The sequence below is a fragment of the Tursiops truncatus genome, chromosome 14 (assembly GCF_011762595.2).
Source record: "Tursiops truncatus isolate mTurTru1 chromosome 14, mTurTru1.mat.Y, whole genome shotgun sequence".
NCBI lineage: Eukaryota > Metazoa > Chordata > Mammalia > Artiodactyla > Delphinidae > Tursiops > Tursiops truncatus.
This window is the reverse complement of record NC_047047.1, coordinates 57,948,965-57,962,337: the sequence shown is the minus strand read 5'-3', so window position 1 is coordinate 57,962,337 and position 13,373 is coordinate 57,948,965. Positions and strand designations below refer to the sequence as shown.

The 13,373-nt window shown below is 39.2% G+C and overlaps 1 protein-coding gene across 8 annotated transcripts in view; it reads right to left on the bottom strand.

The window, feature by feature from the left end:
- Positions 1–13,373, bottom strand: part of DHX57 (DExH-box helicase 57) — a 107,698-nt gene that overhangs the window by 43,455 nt on the left and 50,870 nt on the right. For 4 of the 8 annotated variants that reach the window (XM_033838696.2, XM_019942778.3, XM_019942780.3 and 1 more), the window contains one exon: positions 3,162–3,379. In XM_033838696.2, coding sequence (XP_033694587.1) covers positions 3,162–3,373 — 212 coding nt within the window. In that variant the 5' untranslated portion in view covers positions 3,374–3,379. Of the gene's footprint in view, positions 1–3,161; positions 3,380–13,190; positions 13,294–13,373 lie in introns of those variants that run through there. The other 4 variants (XM_019942775.3, XM_019942776.3, XM_019942781.3 and 1 more) reach the window with 3 other exon arrangements.

Genomic DNA, 13,373 nt, shown 5'->3' with positions numbered 1-13,373 from the left:
CCTTTTGGTTTCAAAAAATTTTTAATCTACAGAAATTAACACCATTTACCAAGATTCACCAATTGTTAACAACTGCCATACTTAAATGCACACACACATTATGCCCTTCTCTTATTTCTCTCTCTCCACACACAGATGCATATATATATGCTCCCTCATATATGTACATGCATGCTCTGCTGAACCATCTGAATGTAAGTTGCAGGCAGCACATTCACTCTTAAATACTTCAGCATGTTATTTCCTAAGAACAGAGACATACTTTTATATAACCACAGTACTCTTATCACTCACAAGATATCTTATATTGGTATCATCTAATATATAATCCATATTCAAAGTTCCTAACTGCCTCAATCATGTCTTCTACAGATTTTCTTAATGAGTATCTAGTTTAAAATGACATTTAGTTAGCTGTTTTTCAAACTCCTTTAATTTAGAATAGTTCCCCCACCTATTTCCTGGCAGTGACTTTTTTGAAGCACTTAGGCTAGCTGTCTTGTAGAATTCTCACTATTTGGACTTGTCTGATTGTTTCCTCATGATTAGAAAAAAAAAGGGGGGGGTGGGTGGGTAGGGGGAGAACTTCCATATGCTCCTATCTCATCTACCTCTTATTTGTAAACCCCTATACTTTGCCTTCCTTCCAGTTCCTAAGGATGAACCATTCTCGATCCTAAAGTCAGTCTCTCTGTATACTGTACACACAATCTCTTTAACCTCCTCAAGGAAATCATTCCAGCACTTATCCCTCCCTCTGCATCATCAGATCATCAGTTCTTCATTCTCCTTTGGATCATTTCCATCAGCTTACAGACATGCTATATAACATCTACCATCTTAAAAAAAAAATCTTCCCTTTGACTGCATATCCCTCTCAAGCTATTATCCTATCTCTCCTCCCTCCCCTGCCCTTTAGGGAAAAACTCCCTCAAAGGGTTATCTAAATCATTGTCTTTGTCACCACTTTCTTTCCTCTTCTCTCTGAAACACACTCCAATAGGGTTTTCTCCACACTAAGTATACTAAACCAAACAGCTCTCGTCAAGGTTGCCCATGCTATCCACATTGCCAAATCCAGTGGACAATCGTCAGAACACATTTTTCTTTTTTCTTTATATTGGCTGTGCCACGCAGCCTGTGGCATCTTAGTTCCCGACCAGGGATTGAACCTGGGGCCACAGCAGTGAAAGTCCTCACCACTGGACCACCAGGGAACTCCCGGAACACATTTTTCTTGACCTATTAGAAGCATTTTTTATACAACTTGCGTATTCCCTTTAAGTATCCAATCCAATCTGATTGGATACTTCCCTTGAAAACACCTTCATTCCTTGACTTCCAGAAATAAGCTTAGTCTTCCTCCTACTTCACTGGCCACTCCTCAATCTACTTTGTCACATTTTCCTAATCTCTCTCAGTTCTAAAGCCTAGAGTGCCCCAGGGCTCAAAGTTCAGACCTCTTCTCTATATCCTATCTCATCCAGTCCCACAGCCTTAAAGCACATTTATTCCTAGAGGACTCATACACTTACTTCTCTAGCCTAGATCTTATTCTTGAACTCCAGACTTATATATTAAATTGCCTATGAAATTGCCACTTGGAGTGTACCTTCTAACTGGTCTTCCTGCTTCCAACCCATGTCCCCCTGTAGTCTATTCTCCACAGAGCACACTGAGGCAGGGCCACTGAATATGGGTGCACAGACTATACACTATGCAAAGGGTCCTAAACTAGGGAAGGAGGGGACAGCAAAAGCTAAAATCCAGTCTATGCTCTGCTTGCCAAGACATCCATCCTGGAGCTATAACTGCCCAAAGGGGCACCATTTTCTAATTCACATGAAGGGATATACTGAATAGCAGTGACTTTGGCTAGAGTGATTGATGTCACACACACTTGCCTCAAAACCTTCAATGGCTTCCCATTTTACTCAAAGCAAAGCCGAAGTCCTTATAATGGCCTTTTTGGCCATGGCACGTGACTTGGCTCAGTCCAGTTCAAGACGCTGACAAACCTCACAGCTGGTGCTTGAAAGACAGAATTGTGGCACTTGAAAGAAGCACTTCAGGTAGGTAAGGTGTATTTGAACATGTGATGACTGATATATACAGAACAGATGTTTTTGCTTTCCTTGACCTTTCCTGGTGGTAGCAGGGGTGAACTTCTGTGGTGCCAAATACCTGTGAGAACGTATGTCTGCCCCGTTGAGAATGTCTGTAGAATTCAATTCCATTATTTAAAATAGTTTTTCTACTGACCAGCCCCAGCCTGAAGCTTGACACAATAACTAGACTAGCTATTCTATAACTATCCTAAGACAACTTTCTCAACTGTGCTTTAATTTTCAAAGGTTATTTTAAAATCCCATTCTTTGAACTATTCTAAAGATTATATATTCCAAAGTATCCTTTTAAAAACTTGGTTTTATGTGCTTACGATTTTTTCTATAATAAATAATTTTAATGTTTATATCTGACCCCTTTGACAGAAAACAGATCAATGGATTCCTAAGGATCAGGGAGGAGTGTGTTGCAAAGGGCATGTGGGAGTTTTGAAGAGCTGTTTATGGCGATGATTGCATTTGTCAAATTTTAGGTTGAGTTTTACTGAACGTAAATTACACTTCAATGAACATGACTTTTAAAACTTAAAGAAAAACAAAAACAAACAAAATCCTTATAATGGCCTATAACATCCTATACAGTATAGTCTCTTGAATCTAACTGCCTATTTGGTTGATCTGGTTGGAAAATAGATAATTCATCAACTAGACAGATGGAGTATAGCCAGATCTCATTTGGAGACCTTCAAACTACAATGCCTAAGAAATACTTAAAATAATTTTCATCACCTTCACCATTTCCAATATTTACTTTCCTAGTAATACTGATTACAATAACAATATTATACTCAATTCACAGTGCCATGTGGACGTTAAAATTAACTCCAGATTTCAAAGCACCACCCCCATCCCTGGCCTAACAAAAGGTGTTATTTGCCATCATGCCTTTAGAAAAGGTTACAAAGAAGGGGCTTTAAAACAAGAGGAAGATAACTTGGCCAGAATTACTTGACATTTTCCCCCTTTGTCTTAGTCATCTGTTAGATCAGGAATTGATACTGTTTTCACATTTGAATATTCAAAGAGTATAATGACCTGGATGAATGCCTTGATTCACTGAAGATACAAAAGTCATCGCCATCATCCCAAATTCTACTTGAGGCCTTTCTATTGCCACCAATGCCACCGCCACCGCTGCCACCCCCATGAGATTTACTAGCATGACTTCTGCCTCCTCTTCCTCCTCTGGAAGAACCCTTTCCACCTCCTTTCCCTGGCTTGCCTTTTCTTCTTACTGAAGAACTCATTTTCACCTGCAAGAGAAAAAAGTAATACAGACATTATAAAAATCAGACAAGTATAATAATCCTTTGTTTGTCAAGTTATGGAAATAGCCTATTTTAAAGAAAAAAAGGAAAATGCATACTTTAAAAGGGCCAGTTTAGGACAAGCATGGATAAACTGCTTCACAAAAGATTTACAAGCATATCCCCCTCAGGATTAATATTTAGTGAGCGTCTCTGACACAGACTTCTTAACCAGGATGTGCATCAGAAACACATGGAGAAGTTTCAAATCATACATAGGGTGTGTAGGGTCCAATGCTACGTTCTGATCTGGTTAGGTCTTGCATAGGGTTTAAAAAACTCTAGTTGAGAAGAGATGTTTTCATGTATTTAATACATAATTTGATAAGTAAAATTTATATTTACATATACACTTGCAGAAGCACAGCCCTAGCTCAGAGACTTTGCCTGGGGGAAATTTGAAAGTAATAACTGTAGAGTTTTGTATGCGATCAAAGTTAAGATGTTATCAGCTTAAAATACAACTAAAAGATGTTTTATGTCAGTCTCATGGTAAAAAGCAAAAATACAAAACAAAACAAAACAAATTACACAGCAAAAATCTATAGTAGATACATAAAAGATAATGAGGAAGGAATCAAAGCATACCACTACAGAAAATCATCAAATCACAAAGGAAGACAGCAAGAGAGAAAGAAACAAAGGATCTATAAAACACCCAGGAAACAACAATCAAAATGGCAATAGTAGGGCTTCCCTGGTGGCGCAGTGGTTGAGAGTCCGCCTGCCGATGCAGGGGACACGGGTTCGTGCCCCGGTCCGGGGGGATCCCACATGCCGCGGAGCGGCTGGGCCCATGAGCTGTGGCCGCTGAGCGTGCGCGTCCGGAGCCTGTGCTCCGCAACGGGAGAGGCCACAACAGTGAGAGGCCCGCGTACCACAAAAAAAAAAAAAAAAAAAGGCAATAGTAAGCCCTTACCTATTAATAATTACTTCAAATGTAAATGGACTAAATTCTCCTATCAAAATACACAGAGTAGCCGAATGGATAAAAAAACAACACTCGGGACTTCCCTGGTGGCGCAGTGGTTAAGAATCCACCTGCCAATGCAGGGGACACAGGTTCGAGCCCTGGTCTGGGAAGATTCCATGTGCCGCGGAACAACTAAGCCCATGTGCCACAACTACTGAGTCTGTGCTCTAGAGCTCGCAAGCCACAACTACTGAGCCCATATGCTACAACTACTGAAGCCCTTGTGTCTAGAGCCTGTGCTACGCGACAAGAGAAGCCACTGCTATGAGAAGCCAACACACCACAACGAAGAGTAGACCCCGCTCACCACAACTTGAGAAAGCCTGCATGCAGCAACAAAGACCCAATGCAGCCAAAAATAAATTTTAAAAAGTTAAAAAAAAAAGACTCAACTACATGCTGCCTACAACAGAATCACTTCAGCTTTAAAGACACACATAGACTGAAACTGAAGGTATGTAAAAGACAGTAAATGCACATGGAAACCAAAAGACAGCAGGCGGGCTTCCCTGGTGGCGCAGTGGTTGAGAGTCTGCCTGCCGATGCAGGGGACGCGGGTTCGTGCCCTGGTCCGGGAGGATCCCACGTGCCGTGGAGCAGCTGGGCCCATGAGCCATGGCCACTGAGCCTGCGCGTCCGGAGCCTGTGCTCCGCAGCAGGAGGGACCACAGCAGTGAGAGGCCCGCGTACCGCAAAAAAAAAAAAAAAAAAAAAAAAAAGACAGCAGGGGTAGCTGTACTTAGACAAAATAGCTTTTAAGTCAAATACTGTAACAAGAGACAAAGAAGATCATCATATGACGATCAAGGGGTCAATTCATCAAGAGAATCTAACAATTGTAAGTATTTATGCTCCCAACATCAGAGCACCTAAATATATAAAGCAAATATTAACATAATTGAAGAGAGAAATAGAAGGCAACACAAAAATAATAAGGGACTTTAATACCACACTTTCAACAATGGTCAGATCATCCAGAAAGAAAAATCAGTAAAGAAATATTGGACTTGAACTATAATTTAAGCCAAATGGACCTAACAGACATACACAGAACATTCCATTCAAAGCAGGAGACTACATTTTCTTCTCAAATGCACATGGAATATTCTCCAGGATAGATCATATCTTAGGCTATAAAACAAGTCTTGACAAACTTAAGAAGACTGAAATCAGATCAAGCATCTTTTCTAACCACAATGGTATGAAACTAGAAATCAATAACAGAAGGAAAACTGGAAAACTCATAAATATGTGGACATTAAATAACATGATTCTGAACAACCAATGGGTCAAAGACAAAATCAAGAGGGAAATTTTAAAATATCTTTAAACAATTCAAAGTGGAAACACAACATACCAAAACTTATGGGATGCAGCAAAAGGAGTTTTAAGAGGACAGTTTAGAGCAATAAATGCCTACATTACGAAAAAGAAAAGATATCAAATAAACAATCTAAATTTACACCTCAAGGAACCAGAAAAAAGAAGAACAAACTAAGCCCAAACTAAGCCAAACTAACTACACCCAAACTAAGTCCAAAGTTAGTATTATGCATAATAGGAGCACCAGGATAGTGGGGAGAGAGAGAGAGAAAAGAGCAGAAAAAATATTAAAAGAAATAACAGCAGAAGACTTCTCAAATTTATTGAAAGACAATAACCTACACAGCCAGGAAGCTCTAAGGAGTCCAAGTAGGATACACCCATAGATCCCTAAACAGACACAGTATGTAAAAATGCTGAAAGTTAAAGACAAGGAGAAATCTTGAAAGCATTTAGAGAAAAACAACTTGACACTTCCAGATATAAACCCAGTAAGATTAACAGTTGACTTTCTGGCAGAAATGATGGAGGCCAGAAGGCAGTGACATAATACATTCAAAGGACTTAAAGAAAAGAACTATCAACCAATAATCCTATATCCAGAAAAGCTATCTTTCAAGAATGAAGGTGAAATTAAAAGTTTCTCAGATAAAAGCAGAGAATTTGTCGACAGCAGACCTGATTTACAAAAATATACTAAAGGAAGCTCTTCAAGCTAAAGCAAGTGACCCTAGATGATAATTTGAATCCACACAAAAAACAAGGAGCACCAATTGTGTAATATGTACACCAATATGTACACCAATTGTGTAATTACAAAAAAACCCCAAAAAACAGAAACCCCCTCCCCTCAAAACCAACAAAACAGTGTAAATGTATATTTTTCTCCTTTCTTCACATAACCGAGTTAAAAAGCAATTGTATAAAATAGTATGTACATAATGTAGTATTGGACCTGTGATGTACAGAAATGTAATATATTTGCCAATAACGAACAAAGCAGATCAGTGGGAGCATAGTTGTACTGGGTTAAGAAAATGATTACAGATGGTAAAGTAATAACTGTAACAATGTACAGCTGGGGAAGCAACCTAAGTGTCCACTGACAGATGATCGGATAAAGAAGATATGGTAATATATACACAATGGAATATTACTCAGCCATAAAAAAGAATGAAATAATGCCATTAGCAACAACATGGATGGACCTAGAGATTATCATACTAAGTGAAGTAAGTCAGACAGAGAAAGACAAGGATCATACGATATTGCTTTATAAGGAATCTAAACAAAAATGATACAAATGAACTTATTTACAAAACAGAAATGGACTCACAGACATAAAAAATAAACTTATGGTTACCAAAGGGGGAAAGGGGGAGGGGTAAATTAGAAGTTTTGGATTAAAATATACACACTACTATATATAAAATAGATAAGCAATAAGGACCTATTGTATAGCACAGGGAACTATACTCAGTACCTTATAATAACCTATAATGGAAAAGAATCTAAAAAAGAATATAAATACACACACACACACACACACACACACACACACACACACACACACGTATAACTAAATCACTTTGCTGTACACCTGAAACTAACACATTTTAAATCAACTACATTTCAATTAAAAAAAAGAAAAGAATGTACAGTTGCATTTGTAATATTAATAGATGTAATATGTATAACAATAATACTGCAAAAAGGAGGGGAAAGGAATACAGCTGTATGAGAGTAACATTTCAATACACTACTAAAATTGAGCTAGTATAAATGTGAAGCTGATTCTGATATGTCAAGATGTACAAGATAAACCTTTGGGCAGTCACTAAAAAAAACAAAAACTCAAAAAAATATCGTGAAAAAAATCATTAAAGAAATTAAAATACTGAATTATAAAATGTTCATTTAATGATAATGCAAAAGAAAGCAGTAAAGTAGGAACAGAGAAACAAAATAGACAAGAGACATATAGACAACAAAAAGTAGAAGGGTAAAGGTAAATTCCACTATACCAATAACATTAAATGTGAAAGGATTGAACAATTCAATCAAAAGACAAATTATCAGACTGTATAAAAACAAGAATCAACTATATGCTATCACTTTAAATTCAAAGATACAAATAAATGAAAAGTAAAAGGATGGAAAAAGACAAATCATGCAAACAGCAACCACAAGAAAGTTGGAGTGACTACGCTAATATCAGACGAAATAGACTTTAAAGCAAAAAATGTTCTTAGAGGGCTTCCCTGGTGGCGCAGTTGTTGAGAGTCTGCCTGCCAATGCAGGGGACATGGGTTCATGCCCCGGTCCGGGAAAATCTCACATGCCACGGAGCGGCTGGGCCTGTGAGCCATGACCGCTGAGCCTGCGCGTCCGGAGCCTGTGCTCCGCAACGGGAGAGGCCACAACAGTGAGAGGCCCGCGTACCGCGAAAAAAAAAAAAAATGTTGTTAGAGATAAAGAACATTTCATAATGATAAGCGAGTTAATCCATGAGGAAGATATTAACAATTACAACTATATTGCACCTAATAACACAGCACCAGAATACATAAAGCAACAACTGACAGAAATAAACAGAGAGGACTTCCGTGGTGGCGCAGTGGGTAAGAATCCACCTGCCAATGTAGGGGACACAGGTTTGAGCCCTGGCCTAGGAAGATCCCACATGCCATGGAGCAACTAAGCCCGTGCACAACAACTACTGAGCCTCCATGCCACAACTATTGAAGCCTGTGTGTCCTAGAGCCCACGCAGTGCAACTACTGAGCCCATGCACAGCAACTACTGAAGCCCGCAAGCTCTAGGGCCTGCATGCTGCAAGTACTGAAGCCCATGCACCTAGAGCCCGTGCTCTGCAACAAGAGAAGCCACCGCAATGAGAAGCCCAGGCACTGCAATGAAGAGTAACCCCTGCTCACTGCGACTAGAGAAAGCCTGCATGCAGCAACGAAGACCCAGTGCAGCCAAAAAAAAAAAAGAAATGGACAGAGAAATAGACAATGCATAGCAGTAGGAAACTTCAATACCCACTTTCAACAATGGTAAAGAACAACTACTGTAAGTCCCCTACATACGAACGAGTTCTGTTCTGAGAGCTCATTCGTAAGTCCAATTTGTTCCTAAGTCCAACAAAGTTAGCCTAGGTACCCAACTAACACAATCAGCTATATACTGCTGCTTTTACGCTTGCTTCTGGACATCCTGGGCTTGAAATAAAGATACTGTACTACTGTACTCTATACAGTACTGTACTGTAAAGTACACAAAAGCACTACTTGTAGAGGATGCACACGTGACGATGTTTGCCAGACACATGAGCTAACTTATGTGATTGGACATGCAAACACATGTTCACATCTTTGAAACTTCATAACTTGAAGGTTCGTACGTAGGGGACTTACTGTAGACAGAAGATCAATAAAGAAACAGAAGACTTGAAACACAGTATAAACCAACTAGACCTAAGAGACATCTATAGAACACTCTACCCAATAAAAATATACATTTTCCTTATGTGTATAAGGAAACTTTTCCAGGACAGACTATATGTTAGGCTATAAAAAAAAAACCTCAATAAATTTTAAAAGACAGAAATGATACAAAGTATGTTTTGCAACCACAGTGGAATGAAATCTGAAATCAAAAGCAGGGAAATATCTGGAAAATTCACAAACATGTAGAAATTAAACTAGGTCTCTTGATAGTCCTTTCTTCAAAATCCTTCATAATTATTCATATTTATTGTTTCTTTTATGTTTATCTTCCCGCCTCCCCAAAAGCTCTCTGAAGGCAAGGATTATGTCTATTTTGATTACCAATGTACCTCTAACACAGTGTCTGGCATATAGAAGAAATTCAATATGTATTTGAAGAATGGCTGAAGGTTGAATAAATGACTGATGTGAGAATGGAGATTCATTCATTTATTTATTCATTCCACAAATATTTATTAAGCACTTATTATGTGCCAAGTCCTAGGGATATAACAGCAAAGACAACAAAAATTCCTGCCTCATGAAGCTTATCTTCTACAGAGTAAGACAGACACTAACTAAATACATAATATCAGTTAAGTGCTATGAAGAAAATAAAAAACTCTGAGAGTGCTATTTTAGATAGAGCAGTTGAGTTAGAGTGGTCATCTTTCTGAGGTCATATTGAGCAGACACCTGAACATTCAGAAAATGAGTCATGAAATATTTGTGAAAAGTACATTGTAAGCAGAAGCAATAGTAGGTGAAAAGGGGCCAAGTCCAGAACATCTTCAATGCACTGGGCTGGATGAAGAGTAAGGAGTCTGGTGGGTCTGCAATATAGTGAGCAAACGAGATGAGGTCAGAAAGTAGATGGCCATGTAGGTCCTGGGAAGAACTTTGAATTTTATTCTAAATATAATAGAAAGTCACTAGAGAGCAGAAGCAAAAGCTTGGTACGACTGACTTAGGTTTTAGAACAATTACTCTAAAAAGGGAACCCTCCTACACTGTTGGTGGGAATGTAAATTGGTAGAGCCACTATGGAGAACAGCATGGAGGTTCCTTAAAAAACTAAAAATAGAGCTACCATATGATCCCACAATCCCACTCCTGGGCATATATCCATAGAAAAACATGGTTAGAAAGGATACAGGCACCCCAATGTTCACTGCAGCACTGTTTACAATAGCCAAGACATGAAAGCAACTTAAATGTCTATCGACAGATGAATGGATAAAGAAGATGCGGTACACATATATAATGGAATATTACTCAGCCATTAAAAAGAATGAAATAATGTAGGGGACTCCCCTGGTGGTCCAGTGGTTAAGACTCCGTGCTCCTAACACAGGGGGCCCGAGTTCGATCCCTGGTCAGGGAACTAGATCCTGCATGCTGCAACTAAGAGCCCACATGCTGCAACTAAAAGAGCCCACATGTCACAGCTAAAGATCCCACATGCCACAACTAAAGATCCCACATGCTGCAACGAAGATCCCATGTGCTACAACTAAGACCCAGTGCAGCAAAATAAATAAATAAATAAATATTTAAAAATAAAGAAAGAAAGAATGAAATAATGCCATTTGCAGCAACATGGATGGACCTGGAGATTATCATACTAAGTGAAGTAAGTCAGACAGAGAAAGACAAATATATGATATGGCTTATATGCGGAATCTTAAAAAAAAAAGATACAAATGAACTTATTTACAAAATAGAAACAGACTCACAGACTTAGAGAACATTGCAGACTTAGAGAACAAACTTACAGTTACCATGAGGGAAGGGTGGTGGGGAGGGATAGACTGGGAGCTTGGGATTGACATATACACACTGCTATATTTAAAATAGATAACCAGGGACTTCCCGGCGGTCCAGTGGTTGAGACTTCACCTTCCAATGCAGGGGGTGTGGGTTCAATCCCTGGTTGGGGAGCTAAGATCTCACATGCCTCGCAGCCAAAAAACCAAAACATAAAACAGAAGCAATATTGTAACAAATTCAATAAAGACTTTAAAAATGGTCCGTATCAATAAAATCTTTAAAAAATAAAATAAGATAAAATAGGTAACCAACAAGGACTTACAGTATAGCACAGAGAACTCTGCTCAATATTCTGTAATAACCTAAATGGGAAAAGAATTTGAAAAAGAATAGATACATGTGTATATATATATATATATATATATATATATATATATATATATATATATATATATATATATTTAACTGAATCACTTTGCTGTACACCTGAAACTAACACAACATCAAATATATTTGTCAATCAAATATACTCCAATAGAAAATAAAAATTTTTTAAAACTTCAGATTAAAATTATCTAGAAAAAAAGTAAAAAAAAAAAAATTACTCTAGCTGTTTTGTGAAGAATAAAGTCTTTAGGGAGGTGAGGAGAATCAGGAGGCCAGTTAGAAACTACTGCAGTTGTTCAGTCTGGAGATAAAAAACAAAACAAAACAAAAAAACCACAGTGAGATGGACTAGGGTGGGAGCAAGTGGAGCTGAAAAGTGGCCATAGATTCTCAATGTATTTTAACAGTAGATCGATTAGATGCAAGGTATGAGAAAGAAGTGTCTAGAATTACTGTAAGATTTTAGGGCTTAGATTAACTAGGTGAATAGGGGTCCTGTGCTCAGCCATGTGATCAAAATGGGAATAGTGGGGAGGAAAAGATACAGGGAGTGTCACAAGTTCAGAATGAATGTTACATTTGAGATGTCTTCTAGATATTCAAATGGAGATATGTAGAAGGTATTAATAGTTGGAAATACAAGTCTGCATTGAGGGGAAAGGTAAGATTTTTCATTTACTTCTCTAAAACTCCTATAAGTTAAATATTATTTTCTATATTTTATAGTGGAGGAAACTAGAGAACAGATAAATTACATGACTTGCCTAATGTCACCAACTATAGAAGCAAAGTCTGTAGCCAGGGTTTGAAACAATCCATTCAACTCCAAAGATGAAATTCTTTCCCCCATATTTCCCTCTTACCCCCCAAACATGTACTTTGTATCTTCAATTCAAAACTTAGTGTTGGGACTTCCCTGGTGGTCCAGTGATTAAGAATCCACCTTCCAGTGCAGGGCACGTGGGTTCAATCCCTGATCAGGGAACTAAGATCCCACATGCCACAGGGCAACTAAGCCCACGTGCCACAACTACTGACCCCGCGCACTGCAACGAAATATCCCGCGTGCCACAACTAAGACCCGACGCAGCTAAATAAATAAATAAATAAAACAAGAAAACAAAACAAAATTTACTGTTAAGCCAGCCCCCCCCCCCCGATTTATGCCTGGGTCTTAATTTGTAAAGGTGACTGAGTGCTGACACAGAGAGATCAATACCACTGAAAGAAAAGTTTAATGTTACTTATAACTCCCCTAGAAAGGAGAGGCATGCCATGCCACGGTGGGCCACAGGGGGAAGCACCAGTGTCAGGAGGAGGCAGAAAGGAACAAGAGTAAGGCATAGGCTGTAGCCTTTCTTGGGTTTTCCACGGGAAAGGTGAGGCAGGGCAGGGTAATCAGTTTAGGATTGGCTAGTTTGAGTAATTCCCACAGACGCTGAGGCATAGGGTACCTGGCCCCAGACTGATTTAGGGCAGGGGAACTACTAGCTTGGTGGTTAGACAAAGGAGGTGGTTGGAAGTAAGGATGCAGGACTGGTTGTTTTGCATATGAAAGGCGTGTTCACAGGTTAATTGTTAATTAGCTAGCCCTGGGAATGGCAGTTTCTTCCCGGCCAGGTAGGCCCACAAGACGCCAAAATCTGGGAAGATTCCAACAATCTTTGTTCACCGTGGACACAGGAACCTAAGTTTGGCTGGAAGAGTATCCTTTGTTTAATATCCAAGTTTGGCTCCCAGGAACAGAATCACCAAGCTGGGCGCTGAAAACTGACCACAAACCATTCCCCTCCCAGGCAAATCTCTGACTCACCCCATATATCCAGCTCCTTGCAGATACCCAGACCTGGTACCTTTCTTCCAGCATACATCGCAGCAAATCCTCTCCCCAGATAGCCACCCAGTGGAGATGGAGACAGAGACAGGAAACGAAACCTGAGCCCCCCCAATCCCACCCTTTATCCGGCTCCGAGCCTGAATTCAGCTCCCCCCGCCT